We start from the raw sequence: 18,354 nt of genomic DNA on the forward strand, positions 1-18,354 counted from the left end.
GTGTGCTACTGGCATCAGGTGGGTAGAGGCCATGATGCACAAGGAGAGTCCTCAAAGAATTACCTGGTCCTAAATTTCAATAGTATGGACAAAAAAACTGACAGAAACATAAACTGGCTTTACTTAGATAACTGGTATTAATACAATCTTAATTTTTCTGCCAAAGTGTGTATAGTTTGTAAAAATGGTGTGATCATCAGTTGGATACTTAAAACCACTCTTTAAGTCGCTGGAATAAAATCAACAATTAAATGTTAGTTCATGTCTTTTATTATTAACTCATATATAATCACTTGTCTTCTGGTTTGTTGAAGCAATAGGTCAGACAACATTTGCCACAGTAATGTCTGTCGAAGTGGCTAGCCATAAAAACTCCAGCACCACACTCATCTGAAGGGCACTCCCGACGAAGGCGACTGATTTTGCCATTCTCGTCCACCTAAATAAGTACAAACCTGCTGTTAAGATAATTTTACAACATATTCTGAAGTCCAAGTTAAGTGACTCAAAATTCAACCTTTAATATCACAGAACAGTGTAGTTTTTTGTATTTAAAAACCAAAGCACTCAAAATCCTCACTAGTAATTATCACAACAAAATAGTTCAGAGCCCATTAAAGTCCTGCCTTGCAAGTGGTTGACAGAAGAGTTAAGACCTAAACCCAGATCTGACTTCAAAATCAGAACTTAGTTTGGAATAAGCAGCTAAAAGTAAACATCATATGAAACTTATTCAAATACCAAACATAAAACAAAAATTTAACAAAAGTTTAGAACCAGAGATGCAAACAAAATTTATTAATCTGTGGATAAAAACGTTTTTATGAGACCGACACGCTACCTACTGTGATAACAAGGTACCCAGAAATGTTTTTATTACACTGGCTCACCTTATAGTATTTCAGGACGGCCAGTTTAACCTTCTTTCTCTTATGCTTATTCTTCTTGGGAGTGGTGTAAGACTTCTTCTTCCTTTTCTTAGCACCACCACGAAGTCTCAACACAAGATGAAGAGTGGACTCCTGTTAATGGAAGAGGATGAAATAGGCTTTAAAATAATTAACGCTCATATTCCATTAAGGGGCAACTAGCCTCACACACCTTCTAACTGGATGTGATAAATACACAATACCACAGATAAGGAAGTTTGGGGGAGGGGATCAACGACTTATTTATAGGGAGATTTAAGAACACATTAAGTCACACCATGAGATGCAATCTACACAATCCAGGCTCTGAGAAACTGTAGCAGTGTCTCTGAAATTTTAATGCCAAGAGCCACCTAGGAACCTACTGCTAATATTATTCTCCCCCACTTTTGTGTGCTCATCAAAACTTACAAAGAAGATTTACATTTAAAGGACTGCTCTTTCCTCCAAACAGACCTTTTGAATGTTGTAGTCAGACAAAGTACGTCCATCTTCCAGCTGCTTGCCAGCAAAGATCAGTCTCTGCTGATCAGGAGGAATTCCTAATAAAAAATAAAATCACATCAGAACAAGGGCATCTGCTTAGATAATCCTTACTCAGATTAATGGATAATCCTTACTCAGATAAAGGGTACTAACAGCAGTCACTGAATTCTTATCTACAGACTAGGCATGTTAAACGCTTGCACAACTGACTTTATTTAATCCCAGTAACAGTTAATACATGTTCATACGACCTTCATTTTATAGATGAAGCAGGGCAGAGAATTAAAATAGCTCGCCCTAGTTCACAATTGGGAAGAGCACCCCTGGTTGGCCCCAGGCTCACAAACATTTATTATTTCAAAAGCATTTCACTTTGTCTATCCGACATCTTCCCACCCCACCAACAGCACGTATGTCCAGCAGTTAGGCTGGCGCCGGTCCAGGTTAATTTCCTGAACTAGAAAATTTTATTACTTGCCTTCTTTGTCCTGAATCTTAGCCTTTACATTTTCTATCGTATCCGAAGGTTCAACCTATGAGTTTAAAAATGCAAATACATATATCACAGTAAAAAAAACTAGAAAAAACGCTCAATTCATTTCTAAGTTACCACAAAACCTAGCCGGTGGAGAGCTGAAGCCTACGCCAGCAAAGCTGACCACTCACCGAGCGGGCAGGCAACCGCCCCAGGACTGCCGCCGGCGAGCACACTTCCTGAACCCAGCCCAGCCCAGATCCCACAGCGGCGGCTGCCCACACGTGCTCGGGCCCACCGGTGGGGGGGGGGGCCTCCCTCGCCCCACCGCGGCCCCCTGCTTTGGCTACCTGGCCGGAACTACTGAAGAGGTGAGAGCCCGCACTTCAGGTATCGAAAGCCAGCCCTAAGCCCCTACTCAAACAACAACCCTCAATTCAGGGCCAGTTTTCAGAACCCAGGCTCTTAAGCACATTTTACGGCAGAAAGCGAGGGGAGTCCCAAACTCTACTTCAAGCCCTTATTCAGGCCTAGACTTCCTCACGCCACCTGACCCGTACCTCGAGAGTGATGGTCTTCCCCGTAAGGGTTTTCACGAAAATCTGCATCCTGGCGGCGGTTCCACCTGAGGTTGAGGGAAAGGAAGAGAAGGGTCAGACGTGGGGACACAGAACAGTGCACTGGATAGGCCGCTAGCCAGAGAGAGGCCCAAAAGCATATACCCACCGCAGATGGCGGATCCGAAAGGAAAGCAAGGCGCCGGTCCACGGGGTTTCCTGGCGGCCCCGCCAGAGGCCCCACCTCTTAGGCGACCACGTCAAATGCCGGACTGCTGTTACAGCGGCTGTCTAACCAAATGCCGCCAGACGGGACCATGAAACTCATTCCTTTCTTGTCTGAACTTGTTTCTCACTTCAACCCTCAGAATGCTCTCGAAATAGTAGATTTAAACAAACGAAAAATGACTTTAAAAGGGTTTGCCCATACAAGCCACGTGGCTAGGAGGGTCTTTAGAAAGGGGTGGGGTTGGGGGGGGTCCTTATTGGAGGAAAAGGAAGGAAATGGAACTGTCTTCTGGGGATTGTAGTTTTCCACTGCTTTCTTTTAGTTAGGACTACTTGTCCCAAGATGCAATTCCACACCTACGGTTTCCTAGTAACTATCTACAAGCGTTGGAGTCAGTGTTTGGAGAAAGGGGTTCAGGTGAGGAGGGAGGATGGGAGAGGCGGAGAAGTGGTTTGAGGTGGAAGCGAGACTTAAATGACTAGGAGGAAAGGTTAAGAAGCGGGAGAAGGGTCGGAAGGGGGATATCGTTCACTCACAGACACAAACAGTGAGGGGCGGAGGATCGGCGATGTGTCCGCAGTCGCTTTGGCCTCCGAGGAAAGGGAATTCATGTGGTCAGCTCCAGCCAAACAAAGGTAGTATTCAAAACCTTGGGTTTATCTTTTTCCAACTGTAGCTCCTCCCCGTCTTCAGCCCCCAAATCTGTCCCAGTCTGAGGAAGGTTCTGGGCGTGGTGCAGGACTCCTTGGTGTGAAACGGTTTAATATGTTGAAAATCTCCGGAGTTTTCAGATTTTAAAATGAAGCCATATGGGAAAGAAACCTGCGGAATGAGTAGTTGGTTGTAGAATTTCCAAGTTGGGACATTGGGAGTGGTTGTGAAGGAAATCTTCCAAGGGGAAGAATTTGGGAGTATGTGCAGGGTTCTCTCCTAGGAGGGCTGGCCCATTAGAAGCAAGGCACACCTTCCTCTGGCCTTTCTCCACTGCACAGACCAGGGAATCTTTTCTAATGTACCTCCCAATGTCGTCTCTATCTCTCTATGCCCTCTCCTCTGCAGCCCCAACCCCAAATTCAGGCTCTCCTTAATTTTCTCCTTGAAGAGTTAATTCTCTAACTTCTCACCTGTCTTCAGTCTTTCTCCATTTCTAACCCATCCTCAGTTTTGCCCCCAGAATATTCTAAAAAGTAAAGGTGATTATATAATTATTTTACTTCACCTTCAGGATAAAAATCCAAATTCTTTAAGTGTGATAGTCTGCCTCTGCCTCCCTTTCAGCCTATTCTGTCAAACCCGTTACTCACTTTACACTTTAACGATTGAGCTAATTGAAGTTTCTAGCTTACCTCTCTCATGCTTTGGCACTTCTGAAAAATCCATTTCTTCTTCCTGGAACCTTGTTCATCCCATATTCTGCCAACTTGTCTCCATCTTTACAACAAAACTTCTTCGAAGGTTGTCTATACCCACTGTCTCCATTTTTCCCCTTCCACTGATTGAACCTACTTCAATTAGGTTTTTGTCCCTACCATTCCAGTGGAATAGCTCTTGTAGGTCACTAATCACCACCATATTGTTAAATTCACTGGTCATTTAATCTTATTTGATCTGTCAGCATTTGACACAGTTGGTCACTCTCTCCCTCTTAGAAACATTTTTTTTTTTTTTCTTTTTTTAACCTGACTTCCAGGATACCTCTCTTACTTCTACTTTCCTGGAAATTTTCCAAGCTGTTTTGCTGCTTTCTCTTGATCTACCAGACCTCTAAACTTTGGAGTGCCCCCCCTCCAAGGCCAATTCATCAGACCTCTGCTTTTTGACATTTCCCAAGTCATTTTCATTCTGCCTCATAACTATTTTTTTTTTTTTATTTTAAGTAGGTTCCATGCCCAGTGTGGAACCTAATGTGGGGCTTGAATTCATGACCCCGAGATCAAGACCTGAGCTGAGATCAAGAGTTGGACACTTAATGGACTGAGCCACCCAGGTGCCCCATCCATCTCATACTTTTAAATACCATTTATATGCACATGACTGATGAACTTATCTCTCACTCAGGCCACTCACTAAGACTCTGCCTTCACATATCCAGCAGACTACTCAATACCTCTCAGACAAGCCCAAAGTTGCTCTTCCCATCTCTGCAAATGGCAATTCCCATCTTCTCATTGCTAAGGCCAAAAACTTCATAGTCATCCTTGACTGCTCTCTCATATCCACATACTCTCTTATACATAGCAAATTCTTCTTGACTTTATTTTCGGTTTACAGAACACTTCTCACCACCTCTGCTATTACCACCGTGATTTAAGCTGCCATTATCTTTTGGCCAGATTATTGCAGTAACCTCCTAACAGTTCTTCTAGCTTTGACCCTTGTCTTCACAGAGCACCAAGAAAGACTCTTTGAAAATGTATGTCACAGGCGCCTGGGTGGCTCAGTGGGTTAAAGCCTCTGCCTTCAGCTCAGGTCATGATCCCAGGGTCCTGCATCGGGCTCTCTGCTCTGCGGGGAGTCTGCCTCCTCCTCTCTGCTTGCCTCTCTGACTACTGGTGACCTCTGTCTGTCAAATAAATAAAGTCTTTAAAAAAAAAAGAATGTATGTCAGCTATCACTCTTCTGCCTAAAGCCCTCCAATGGCTTCCCATGTCGTTGAGAGTGAAACATAAATTCCTTTAAGTGAGGCTGTCGCTCCAGCACTGGAACGACAAGGCAATGTCCAGCCCATTGTTCCTCTTGCCAATGCTGCCTAGTAAAAGGGACACCTTTTTCTAACTTGTGCAAACATGCCCCATGGTGGAACTGGTAGTGGTCCTGACTTCAAGGCCTTATATCCTACAGGATCTGGCAGCTACCTCTCTGACCTTACCTCCTTTGTCCCTTTCTCATTCTAGCCCCACTGGCCTTCTTGGTGTTTGTCAGAGATGCTCTCCTGCTTTGAGCCTTTGGACTTGCTGACCAGTCTGCATCAAGCACTCCTCCCAGGAATCTTCAAACTACTTTTTAAAATGTCACCTTGGGGCGCCTGGGTGGCTCAGTGGGTTAAAGCCTCTGTCTTCAGCTCAGATCATGGTCCCAGGGTCCTGGGATCGAGCCCCACACTGGGCTCTCTGCTCCACAGGGAGCCTGCTTCCTCCTCTCTCTGCCTGTGTTTCTGCCTACTTTTGATCTCTACCTGTCAAATAAATTAAAACACACACACACACACACACACACACACAATACCTAAAATGTCACCTTATCAGTGAGGGCTTTCTTCTCTCCCAGCATAATGCCTTGTATAAAATAGCACCCTCCCACCTTCTTTCTAGTCCCCATTCCTTGCTTTATTTGTTTATATAACAGCCTCATGTGTCGTCTGTATTTGGGGGTGTTGTCTGTCTCTCCGTTTGAATGTAACCTCTGGGAGGGTAGGGACTTTGTTTTGTTCGGTGCTGTATCTCTAGTGTCTAGAATAGTGACAGACACAGTAGGTATGCTTCCCCCAATTTATTGGATAAATAAATGCAACACAACATAAGCATTGCCTTAGGTGTTCCATTAGATGTTTTTCCTGATGTTTCCCTGCCCTCTCCACAAACTAGCGAAGTACCCCTCCTGGCTTTTGGAGTCCATTGTGCCCACCTCTGTCACACTACCCTCTCTGCTCTGTAGCAGTGGGTTATTTAACTAGTGCAATAGACTTGATTGGGAATCTTTGTGACTTGTTTTCTCTGTATCCCTTTGTGTCTAATATGAATGAGTGAGTGAAAGGGCATCTGAGTTGGTTTATGTGACTCGGACATTTTATAGATGCTGAGAAACAGTCGCTTTAGCTGTGTTGTAGTTTGAGGCACCTCAAGTCATGTCTTCTGAGCAGACCACATTATTGCTAAGTGATTATTGATTATTAAGCATTTTTTAGTACATTTTCTGCTAGAAACTGTACTGTGCACCGGAATGCATATAGGTAGGGAAGGATAATGGGGAATGAGAACATTTTGGTTCCTGCCTACTGGGAGAAATAGAGAATATAAACAGAAAGTCTCTATTATAGAGTGGCTGAGTACTAATACCATGATAGAAGATATGCACAGTACCATTGCAGAATGTAGAAGTTGACCAAGTTTAAAGAAATTTAGGGCAGCTTTCCTGGAGCTATATAAGCTGAGATCTGAAAAATGAGTAAAAGCCAAGTGAGTAAGAGTGGTAATAGGAGTGTTATCTCAGTGGGGGTAGGGAGTGTTGAGGATGGAGGGAGAGAATACAGAGATGGGAGAAAATCAATGCAGGACTCTCAGCAAATTCATGGCAGGGGCACAAAAATTTGGACAGGGAGAAAGATTGGACTACCTAGTTCCTACAGGCTATTCATAGGCTAAGCGAAGGAACTTAGATTTTATCCTAAAGTTAATAGGAGGCCACTGGTATTCTGATATAACCACTAACTCTCCAGTGGTCACACCCATTCCTTCCTCCTTCCACTATTGTCTTTTACTATCTGAAATTACATTGCTTATTTATAGTTTGTTTCTCCTACTAGATTGTAAGCTCTAAGGAGCCAAGAACTTTATTTATTACTGAAAATCTAGCTGTAAAATAATGCTGGCAGTTAGTAAACAATAAATATTAGTTGAATGAGTGAATAAGGAAATTGATTTCTCACTTGGGAAAACCGTTGGTCCATTTATGGGTTTTTACCTATTGGAACTACCTATGTTCATTTACAAACTGGTTTTTCATCGTCCAGTTCATCAACATAAAGTAAATTAGGTCTTTTAAACTTTGGTAATTATTTTGGTGTCTCCCTTCTCCTGCATATGACCTGTGGGCAGGATTTATAGGCCATCTATGTCATTTTAAATAGCCAGATATCAATTATATCACTAAAACATGGTAAAATTGATCTAGACATTTATTCATCACAGCATTATAGTGGAAATGTTCAACAGTGGGGGAATGATTAAGTTAAGTATGGTGTGCTAGTCAAATACACAATTATTAGAAGTCATTTTTTTTTCTTAAGATTTTATTTATTTGAGCGGTGCCTGGGTGGCTTAGACCTTAAGCATCTGCCTTCAGCTCAGGTCATGATCCCAGCGTCCTGGGGTCGAGCCCCATTGGGCTCCCTGCTCAGTGGGAAGCCTGCTTCTCCCTCTCCTCTCCCCCTGCTTGTGTTCCCTCTTGCTGTCTCTCTGTCAAGTAAATAAAATCTTAAAAGAAAAAAAAAGATTTTATTTATTTGTTTGTCAGAGAGAGAGAGCGCGCACAAGCAGGCGGAGCATTAGGCAGAGGGAGAAGCAGGTTCCCTTGGAGCAAGGAGCCTGACGCAGGACTTTTCTCCCAGTAACCTGGGGTCATGATTTGAGCCCAAGGCAGGCACTTAACCGACTGAGCCACCCAGGTTCCTAGAAGTCATGTTTTGAAAACTATTCAACAATGTGGAAAAGTGCTTTTAATGTTGAGTGAAAAAAATGAGTATGGGGCACCTGGGTGGCTCAGTGAGTTAAGCCTCTGCCTTCTGCTCAGGTCATGATCCCAGCGTCCTGGGATCGAGCCCCGCATCGGGCTCTCTGCTCAGGGGCAAGCCTGCTTCCCCCCCTCTGCCTGCCTTTCTGCCTACTTGTGATCTTTGTCTGTCAAATAAATAAATAAAATCTTCCCCAAAAATGAGGATACAAAGCTAAATATAGAGTGTGATCCTAATTTTTGTAATTATAAAAACTGGAAAGAAATATACAAAAATATTAAATAATCATTGTGTTTGGGTGGAGGATTCTGTGTGATTTTTAGTTTTTCATTAATTTTCTTTGGTTTATATTTTCCAATTTTTTTTAAAGATTTTATTTATTTATTTGACAGAGATCACAAGTAGGCAGAGCGGCAGGCAGAGAGAGGAGGAAGCAGGCTCCCTGCTGAGCAGAGAGCCTGATGTGGGGCTCGCTCCCACATTCCCACATGTCCCCCTGGGGTCATGACCTGAGCCGGAGGCAGAGGCTCAACCCACTGAGCCACACAGGCGCCCCTATTTTCCAAGTTTTATACCTGAATATTCATGGGTAGGGGAGAATTGGGAAGAGTTCAAGTGTTTTGCCTTGCGGGATATTTTTCAGTAAGCCATGGGTTCTGTTTGGTGTTAATGTGTATAGTTTTCAGAAATCAACTTCTTTAACCAACTGGATAATGATTATTTAAAGAGCAATGGAATGTAGCGGCTTGAAACTGTGCTGGAAAAGGACTGTTACCTTTGATATCATTGATGGATGGATTTTAGCAGAAGTTCTGACTTCTTACTTTTTAGTTAGTATGTTTATTTTACAGATAAGAATTATAATGAAGTTTATCATAAAATAAATTCATGAGTCATTTGTAGCTATCATGACTACCTGGGCCAAGTAAGCACATGGGTAGAGAAGTATTTGACCTTGTTTATATCATTAGGAGACTTCCAGACTGGTTTTCTCATGTGAAACAAGCAAAGTGGTAAACCTTCTGTTAGAAAGTATTGAATTAAACCTAAGAAACCATCCAATCACATGACACATAGGCTTGGTTATTAAGAAAAGAGCTCTTTATTGACTGGTGTTTGGTATTTCAACCCCAGAGGTATAGCACTTGACAGTAGAATAGTTAAGATCTTTTAATTCGTAGGTTGAAATATTTATCTCTGAAATAAATATTTAATTTATTATTTTTTATTTATACTATAAATAAACTTTATGAATTAAATTATATTATAATTAAATTTATATTATAATTTATTATAAATTTATTAGGAATGACCTGATTTATTTTAAGCTTCAGATCAATTGATGGTCTTTTTTTCTTTCAGGCTTACCAAAGTTTTGGCTTTGCTGGAAAAGCAAGTCAAGACGTAACTCTTCTCTGGTGAAGAAGTGTGCAGATTGTGACACATGTCCATTCAAGAAATAAATAAACATGCAGTTCTCCCTCCCATCGTTAGTAGAAGTGACAAGGAGTTTTTGGAAAGTATGCAAAGATACATAATCACAGAAACTGAAAGAGTGGGCTGTAACGAGGAAGGACCTGCTGATGAATATTACATCATATACCGAAACGTTTTTGATAAGGTATCAACGCTCCTAAGATGAGGGAGTTTTCATGGGGTGGAAATGGTCTATCTTGACAACTAATATTCCTGCCTCAGTAACATCACTGCTTGTTGAGTACATGGCATTTGTCAATTTTGAGAAGTTCATCCAGTGTATTGGGAAGGGATGAATGGGGAAAATACAGTGCTGGATTTCTATCACTAGATACTTAATGAGTGTTTTGATTGTTTTAGCTTGAGTACAGGCTGTCAGTTTTTGAACAACAACTTAGTTGTGCCTTCTAACATCCTTTTGGCCTTTTTTCTAAAAATATCTGATTTGTTAGGAATTGGGCTGCCAAGTAAGAACCTGCTAATTGTTGTAAGTCTTGGCTTCGATTGGATCTAGCATATTAAGTTGGAACCCTTTGTGAGTTAGAGGTCTTGATAGGTCCAGTAAACAAGAGGTTTGACTGGACCGAACACTGGAAATAGATGAGTTTAGAAAATGTTATGGCTTTATATAACATTTGATTTTGCTTTTTAAGATTTTAGAAACACTTGTTTTTCCTTATAAACAATTGCAGTTTCCCCTTTGGTTCCTTGGGGTTTTTTTTGTTTTTTTTTTTGTTTTTACCTTTTTTTAACCTCCTTGGAAGACACCCTGGCAGTTGAATAAGTGAATCAGCATCCTTTCCTCTTTACCCAGAAGAAATAATTATTTATCTTAAGAATTCTATAGACTTGGGGCGTCTGGGTGGCTCAGTGGGTTGGGCCTCTGCCTTCAGCTCAGGTCATGATCTCAGAGTCCTGGGATCGAGCCCCGCATCGGGCTCTCTCCTCAGCAGGGAGCCTGCTTCCCCCTCTCTCTCTGCCTGCCTCTCTGCCTACTTGTGATCTCTGTCTCTGTCAAATAAATACATAAAATCTTAAAAAAAAAAAAGAATTCTGTAGACTATTGGTTTCTGAGTAAAACCGTCACAGGCAAAATAGGAACTCAGTCTTTTGTTTAATTTTTTTTTTAAATTAAACTTTGACCCACTGAAGCCACCCAGGCACCCCTGTTGTTTAATTTTTAAACAGTATACACTATGAGTCTTATTTTTCCTCTAATTAAAAACATAGTGCATCATTCTAAGGAAAAATGATCACAAAGTAGTGATTTGTACCTATAAGTGGAATTAAGAAAATTGATGAGTATTCATAAGAGTATAAAATAAACAGTCTTTTCTTTTAAGTCATGTAAAAACACTATCTTTTAGATTTGGTACATTGGCAGGTTAGCCTCATTTTATATGTTATTATGATCAGTGATAGTGCTTTTGAGTCATTAAGGAATATATCGTATGAATGTTTAAAGGCAGTGTTTTGAATGGTTGCATTAATATCAAGAATCATGCTGGGGCGCCTGGGTGGCTCAGTGGGTTAAAGCCTCTGCCTTCGGCTCAGGCCGTGATCCCAGTTCAGCTTTAGACCAGTTCAGTCTAAAGCTCTAGCTAATTACTGCCATTAGGAATGGGCATTCTTGTTGGTAGATTTTCAGTTTTCAGGAGAAATGGAAATAGAGTTTTCTACATTAAAATATTTTTGTGAGTCAAGCAAAATTGGATTCTACCTGTAGCATGCCAGTGTGTTTGCTTTCCTTTTATGCATTTCCTGTGCATTCTTAACAGTTCCTATTAGTGTTCTTCTGAAATCTGTGTCTTCTAGCAAGCAAGCATGGGAGCTGATTGTGGTGTCATTACAAGTCTGTTCTCTCCATTAACGTTATCCAAATTATATTGGATTGTTGTGGCATATCCTAGAGGCATGTGAAGTGGAAGATGGCAGGAACAGTGGGGTATTTAATTTGGAAGACTACACAGTAATAGCCTCTGTTTCATTAAAGGTTCCTGGGCGGCCGTCCTCCTGGTTTGGGTGGATGGGTAATAATGTCAAAAAGACAACCAGTATCTCCAATTCACATATTCTCTACTGGTATTTACCACTGATCTCCTTGTACTATTTCTTGATAGACCAGATCTCTTCCAGAACAGCTAATTTTTTTTTTTTTAAAGATTTTATTTATTTATTTGACAGAGAGAGAGATCACAAGTAGGCAGAGAGGCAGGCAGAGAGAGAGGAGGAAGCAGGCTCCCTGCGGAGCAGGGAGCCCGATGTGGGGCTCGATCCCAGGACCCTGAGATCATGACCTGAGCCGAAGGCAGCGGCTTAATCCACTGAGCCACCCAGGCGCCCCAAGAACAGCTAATTTTTTTTTTAGATATTGCTTAGCTAACAGAAAACCAGTGGGGGATAACAGAGACTAGAGATGTAGCTGGAGTAGACAGCATCATATTCCCCTTTTGGGGAAAATTATGGATTGATCATATCTATTCCCTATACATATTGATCCCTTCTAAAATCCTCATATGCAGAGTTTGGAAACCATAAATTATAAGTTTTTGTGTTTTAATTTACTTAAAATGCTTATTAATTATTTTTGTGTGGGTAATGCATACACAAGATAGGAGGGAAGGAAGGAAGGAAGGAAAGAAAAGAAGGAAAGAAGGAAGGAAAAAGAAAAGTAAAGAAAAAGAAAAGAAGAGAAAAGAAAAGAAAGCCAATAAAGAAGAATATAGATTGGAAAGTTAGGTCCTGTTCGCCTCAAACCCTGCTTCCTCTTTGCTTCTCTGCAGATACCCACTGTTTCTGTTTTCTTTTATTATCCTTCTAGAGATAATCTGTACTTATACACACCATTGGAAACTATGAATATGTAGCAGGTTTTCTATAGTTGCACTTGACATCTTAGCAATAGAAATGCAACTGGGGGATAGAGAGTATTGATTAGCCAGTAGGAGCCGATAGGTTAGAAAAACAGAGAGGTGAAGGGAATCCAGGATTTTAAGGTCTGAATGAAGCCAGAGACTAAATTTAGAGATAGTAAGGGATGATGGGCAATTATATTTCAAAGATCTATAATTGAGATAATTAGACCTGGTATTGGTTTTAACTGACATCATATGATGTATGTGTTCCTACTAAGTAGAGCAAAAATATTTAAGCTCATAGTATTGTAACGATTCCCAAAGTGCATATTGAGTAAATATTAGTTGTCTTAATACCCTAGGTATTAAAATTTAAGACTTCTAACTGCTTATCATGTTTCATTTAAAAAAATAATCTACAATGCTGTTTGCAAGGCTTTTGTTCCATAGTCTTGTAGAAAAAAATTCAGTATCATAGGCAGAAAAATAATGTTTCAGGTAATAGAGTATGTCACTGCATACAAATCCATTCTTACTTCAATCAAAAAAGAGTATGATGGCTTTATTGAGACAGTGAAGGAAGGCCAAAGAGCTGCATTTTGTCTTCATGGAAAACTTAAAGCTTTGGCAGCAGAGCCCACAGCATTGGTGTATCACAGGAAAAGAACCATCCAACTTGAAGCAAAGTAAGTGTATTAGTAAGTAGCCCAAAAGGTGGGCTTTTTTTTTTTTTTTAATTCATACCATCTTTAATAGATTTGTACATCTTCCAAATCTACTTACTATTGACCACAACTGATATCAAACAGGTGGCAAACTATAATGAAAAGAAACAGATTGTTTCAAAAACTTTGGGTGTGATTAACCTCAAGCTTTCAAATTTTACGAAGAAAGAGTAGTCTTTTCTCCCAAAGGAAAGATGAAGTTAAAATTACTGATCATACTTAAACTATATTTCCCACAACCCAGTTCAAAGGATTAACTGAAACAAAATTTGTCTGATAATACAGAACATTTAACAAGATCAATAATGAGTAAGTTACTGTCAGTTTCTTTAATACTTGTATTTTACCTGTATGACAAGAGGAGAAAATAAAAAGGCTGAAAACTTGAAAAAGTGTTATTGGTCTGCTTTTTTTTTTTTTAATTAAAAAAGACCATGATTCTTTAGGAGGTGATACAAGATTGCTTTCCTTTCAGATCATAATTTCCACAATTTCTGTACTAACTATAAATTTGAACGGTTCCCACTCTCCCCACCCCAGTTCACTTTTGGCACCTATATGTGGAATATCACTTCCAAGAAATGGGGGATTATATTATATTCACTTCCGAGAAATGGGGGATTATATTATATTATATTACCTAGTCAGTGTAACTATAAACAGTGGTTCTTAGCCCCCCAGAATTCCAAGCATTGTAAATAGTAAGAAATTCTGAACTAGATGTATAGTGAAATTGTCAAAAATAATGAGATCCTAAAGGTAGTTACAGAAAGAAGCAACAACTTCCTTACCTTCGCGTCTGTGTGGTAGCATATATCAGAATTTCATTCCTTTTTATGGTTCAGTAATATTGCATTGTATGAATATACCACATTTTGCTTATCTGTTTATCTATTTATGGATACTTGGGTTGTTTCTACCTCTGGCTATTGTGAATAGTGCCTCTATGAACATTCATGTGTAAGTATCTGAGTCCCTGCCTTCAATTCTTTTTTTTTTTTTTAACATTTTATGTATTTATTTAAATAGAATGTGAGTAGGGAGTGGGGAGAGGGAGAGAATGAATCTCAAGCTGACTCTCTTGATCACAGAGCCTGATACAGGTTCCATCCCTTGGCCATGAGATACGACCTGAGCTGAGATCAAGAGTTGGATACTTAACCAACCAAGCCACCCAGGGGCCCCAAGAGTCTATTTACTTTTAACATGCTCTTCTTCCGCAAGCATAAGCTTTTTGGTTGAAAGGCAAAGGGTATTTTATTTCCACAGTCCCTCTTTCATAAATACTGCAGGCTCTTACTCTGAGCCATCTGTAGGTACCAGGAACTCTGTATGGTAATCAGATGTGGGCAACAGCTCTCTACTGACAAACTTGTTTTTAATTTGCCAGAAACTGATATTTATATACTGAATTTATTTTAATCTGTTATTTCCTCCCAGGGCCAACATATCAGTGATAAACTAGACAGTGAACTTCAAATAATACTTAAAAGAAATTTATACCAAGAGGTAGCTCTTGGTTTTTAAGATCCCCATTTCTGGAATAAGACAGTTTTATCACAAAGAGGTGCTATCCTTCTTCCAGCTCTAGGATCAAAATTACTATCGAGGGCTGAATAATGGCCTCAAAGATATTAGGTCCTAATCCTGGAAACCTGGAATTGCTCCTTTACTTGGAGAAAGGGTCTTTATAGATGTTACTATTTTAAGGATCTTGAGATGGGGAGATTATCCTGGATTATTCAGGTGGGCTTTAAATGCAATCACAAGTGTTCTTCTTTTTCAATTTTTTAAAAAGATTTTATTTATTCATTTGACAGAGAAAGAGAGATCACAAGCAGAGAGAGGGGGAAGCAGGCTCCCTGCTGAGCAGAGAGCCTGACTCGGGGCTCTATCCCAGGGGCTCGATCCCAGGACCCTGGGACTATGACCCTGGGACCATGACCTGAGCTGAAGGTAGAGGCCTTAACCCACTGAGCCACCCAGGTGCCCCTCCCTAGAACTTCTGAGAGGAGGCATAACCCTTTGATTTTGTCCCAGTGATACTGGTTGTGGATTTCTGATCTCTGGAACTGTAGGAGAATAAATTTCTGTTGTTTTAAGCTACCAATAAGTTTTTGGCAATTTGTTACAGCAGCTACAGGAAGCTAGTATAATTACAAAAATAATTTTAATTGGAAAGGTAACTTTCAACTATAGGGAATAGACGTAGTACTTTATGGCCAGATTATTATGTTTAAGATGTACACGTTTCCAGTAAGATTGTGAATCATAGTGTAAGATTTTAATTGATGCTCTGAGAGAAAACCGTTCCTCACTTTTGAGGTTAGTTAATTTTTTACATTGGACATTATTTTGTAAATTAACACCTCAGTCCATAATGGTTCAAAATGATACTTAGTCAAGATAAAGTAATGATTTAACCTGTTTTACTTTAAATCTTATGATTAAATAACTAAACTATTTGAAGGAAATGTAAGAAAGCCTTTCTGTTTTTTCAGAATGAGGGCTATTGAAAATAATTCCTCAAAGATTCAATTGCAAATAGACAAAATGAAACAACTTAGGGCAGAATATGAGGCAAAAGAAGTAAGATATCATACTTTCTCCAAAGATCCTTCAAAACCTATTCCAGGTATGTATTTTGTTAAAAATGTTTGAAATTCCAGCTGTTTTCAGTGATTACCTATCATACAAATTAGTGTGTGTGTGTCTGCAAGTGTACCAGGACGTTAGCCAGACTTCACGAACAGCTTTAGCCTGGGCTCCAGGTGGATATAAGGGAATGAGACAACTTCAACAACCTTGAAAGACTGAGAGAATTCCAGACTGGCTGGATTATATAAAGTATAAGGGAGTGACTGTTAGAGTTTGGTTCCTGCATCAATGTCCGCCTTACCTGCAAACCTATTAGAAATGCAAATTCTGGCTCTGCAGCAGACTTACTGTGTCAGAAACTCAGGGGTGGGAGTTGGGGTGGGGGTGGAGTAGAGCTCAGCAGTATTTTAGCAAGGCCTTCATGTGGACCTCAAGTTTGAGAATCCTTGCTATAATATATGAAAAAACTATACTGTATTAAGCTCTAGTGAATATTGTTGATTTCCATTGATGTCAGCATTCACTGGTTCTTTATCTTCAACTAAGCCACATTTTAAGAAATTGGAGTATATCCTGGAATTCCTCAGGATGTTGAGAAGTTTGTATGATGCATAGATAGAAGAATTGCAGATACTCATCTTGGAGAAAAGGGAGACTTGGAGAATAGCTAACTGTATTCAAAACTTTTAAGGATTTCAACTAGTGTTTATGCAGAGGCAGAATCAATAAGTGGAAATCTTAGGAAGTCAGATTTGGTTTCACTAGAAGACACTCTGTCTTGAAAATAATGAACTGCTCCATACCAGAGGATTTCAGTTTGGACGATCATCCTGCATTTGGTGGAAGCAGGGACTAGATTCACTTTCAAATATAAAATTATGAGAGTCAAAGTACAAATAAGGTACATATTAATAAGTAGAGAATAAGTCAAATTGATCAGATGCTGAGAGGATTCAGGGTAAGGGAATGATTAAAAACTGAGTAGGATTAATCCAGGGAGGTTTCTGGGAGAGAATTTTGATGTATGCCTTAAAAAACCAACAGTAGATCTGAATAAGGGAATCATTGCAAGGATTGTGAATGGGTTGTTATGAATAATATGGGGAGGGGGGTGATGAGGGATTAGGGACTGAGGTCTTGGCAGGTTTTATAGACTTTGCATTGGAGGGAATAAACAGATTACCCTGGGGTTTGTTGTAGTAGGTTAATGGAATCGTTGGTTAGAAATCTTTGGACAAAAAGCCTGAATTGTTAGACAGAAGCTCTTGGTGTATTGACTAACAGTGATATTTAAAGGTTGGAAAGGTGTGACAGTGAGGTTATTAAAACTTTTTAAGATGCAGGAGAGCCTGGGTGGCTCAGTCAGTTAAGCATCCAACTCTTGAGTTCAAGACTCTACTTATTTATTTGACAGAGAGACAGAGAGAGAACACAAGCAGAGGGAGCGGCAAAGGGAGAAGGAGAAGCAGGCTCCCTGCTGAGTGGGGAGCCCAATGTGGGGCTCGATCCCAGGACCCTGGGATCATGACCTGAGCCAAAGGCAGGTACTTAACCCACTGAGCCACCCAGGCAGCCTTTGACTTTTGATTTCATCTCAGGTCCTGATCTCAGGGTCTTGAGATCAAGCCCGGGATTGAACTACACACTGAGCATAGAGCCTGCTTAAGATTTTCTCTTCCTCTCCCCCTCCCCAGCTCGTGTACACACATTCTCTCTCTCTCAAATATAAAAAATAAAAAGCTTAAAAAGAACTTTTCAAGATGCCAGGTTTTGGACAATTGGCCTTCATTGATGATATGTTTAAAACTGCTACACGTTTAAAATTGTGTGCTAATTCTGTTCATGTTCAGTAAGTTATAAGTTCACGCTACCATTTCTTAATTATTTCTTAACATAGCAAATTGTGATCTGTTTTGCTAAGACTTGCCATTTGAGCACAAGAGTCCCAAACATGGTTTCATTTTTGACTTGTTCCCTTTTTACCGTAGGCATGACTCTCCAAGAATCTGTCAATTTAGTTGCTCTCACTAAATACCTGAAACATCTTGAAGATAAATATGCTGAAATTAAACAGGCTGTGTTGAAAAAATATGTACCAATTCAGAGGAAGGCAGAGTTAGAGGAGGAAATGATTGTGACATTAAAACGGAGAGATTTAGCTGAAAATCTGAACAAACAATTACAGTTTCGGTATGAAAATTGATTATATACTTTTTAAGTTTGAAGCTTTTATTGGTGTTTATTCTTTTACTCCACTATTTGATTTTAGGTTCAGTATATTGATTCGTTTTTTTTTTGTGTTTTGTTTTGTTGTTTTGTTTTTTAACCTTTGTAGTCATCAGAGACAGCAGATTATTTCAAATGCACTTATTTCCTGGGTAAAATCTGATATGAGCAGCTCATTTGAAGACTTTGTGGAGCATATTCAGAAAACTAAAAGTTTACCTGGTAATTTATCTATAGTTTTTAACTACCACAAATAATGGAAAACATCATTTTTCCCCCCAGAAAGCTAAAGAGTGAGGATTTTCCTAGGCTGAGTTTAAAGAAATAAAAAAAAAATGTATTTCTGTTT

The 18,354-nt window shown here is 39.9% G+C and overlaps 2 protein-coding genes across 2 annotated transcripts in view; one reads left to right on the forward strand and one right to left on the reverse strand.

Annotated features, from left to right (window-relative positions):
• Positions 1 to 252: 252 nt before the first annotated feature.
• Positions 253 to 2,727, reverse strand: RPS27A (ribosomal protein S27a). Its single transcript, XM_045979385.1, has 6 exons — positions 2,617 to 2,727; positions 2,451 to 2,515; positions 1,894 to 1,948; positions 1,386 to 1,471; positions 891 to 1,022; positions 253 to 439 (listed from the first exon to the last, which is right to left on the reverse strand). The coding sequence occupies exons 2-6, from the start codon at positions 2,496 to 2,498 to the stop codon at positions 290 to 292; spliced, it is 471 nt and encodes a 156-aa protein (XP_045835341.1). The 5' UTR covers positions 2,499 to 2,515; positions 2,617 to 2,727; the 3' UTR covers positions 253 to 289.
• A 355-nt stretch (positions 2,728 to 3,082) lies between these two features.
• The window catches only part of CLHC1 (clathrin heavy chain linker domain containing 1), a 33,695-nt gene continuing 18,423 nt past the window's right edge, over positions 3,083 to 18,354 (forward strand). The window contains exons 1-6 of the mRNA XM_045979386.1: positions 3,083 to 3,311; positions 9,488 to 9,746; positions 12,955 to 13,142; positions 15,683 to 15,816; positions 17,768 to 17,969; positions 18,115 to 18,227. Coding sequence (XP_045835342.1) covers positions 9,570 to 9,746; positions 12,955 to 13,142; positions 15,683 to 15,816; positions 17,768 to 17,969; positions 18,115 to 18,227 — 814 coding nt within the window. The 5' untranslated portion in view covers positions 3,083 to 3,311; positions 9,488 to 9,569. The remainder of the gene's footprint in view (positions 3,312 to 9,487; positions 9,747 to 12,954; positions 13,143 to 15,682; positions 15,817 to 17,767; positions 17,970 to 18,114; positions 18,228 to 18,354) is intronic.

The sequence above is a fragment of the Meles meles genome, chromosome 15 (assembly GCF_922984935.1).
Source record: "Meles meles chromosome 15, mMelMel3.1 paternal haplotype, whole genome shotgun sequence".
Lineage (NCBI taxonomy): Eukaryota > Metazoa > Chordata > Mammalia > Carnivora > Mustelidae > Meles > Meles meles.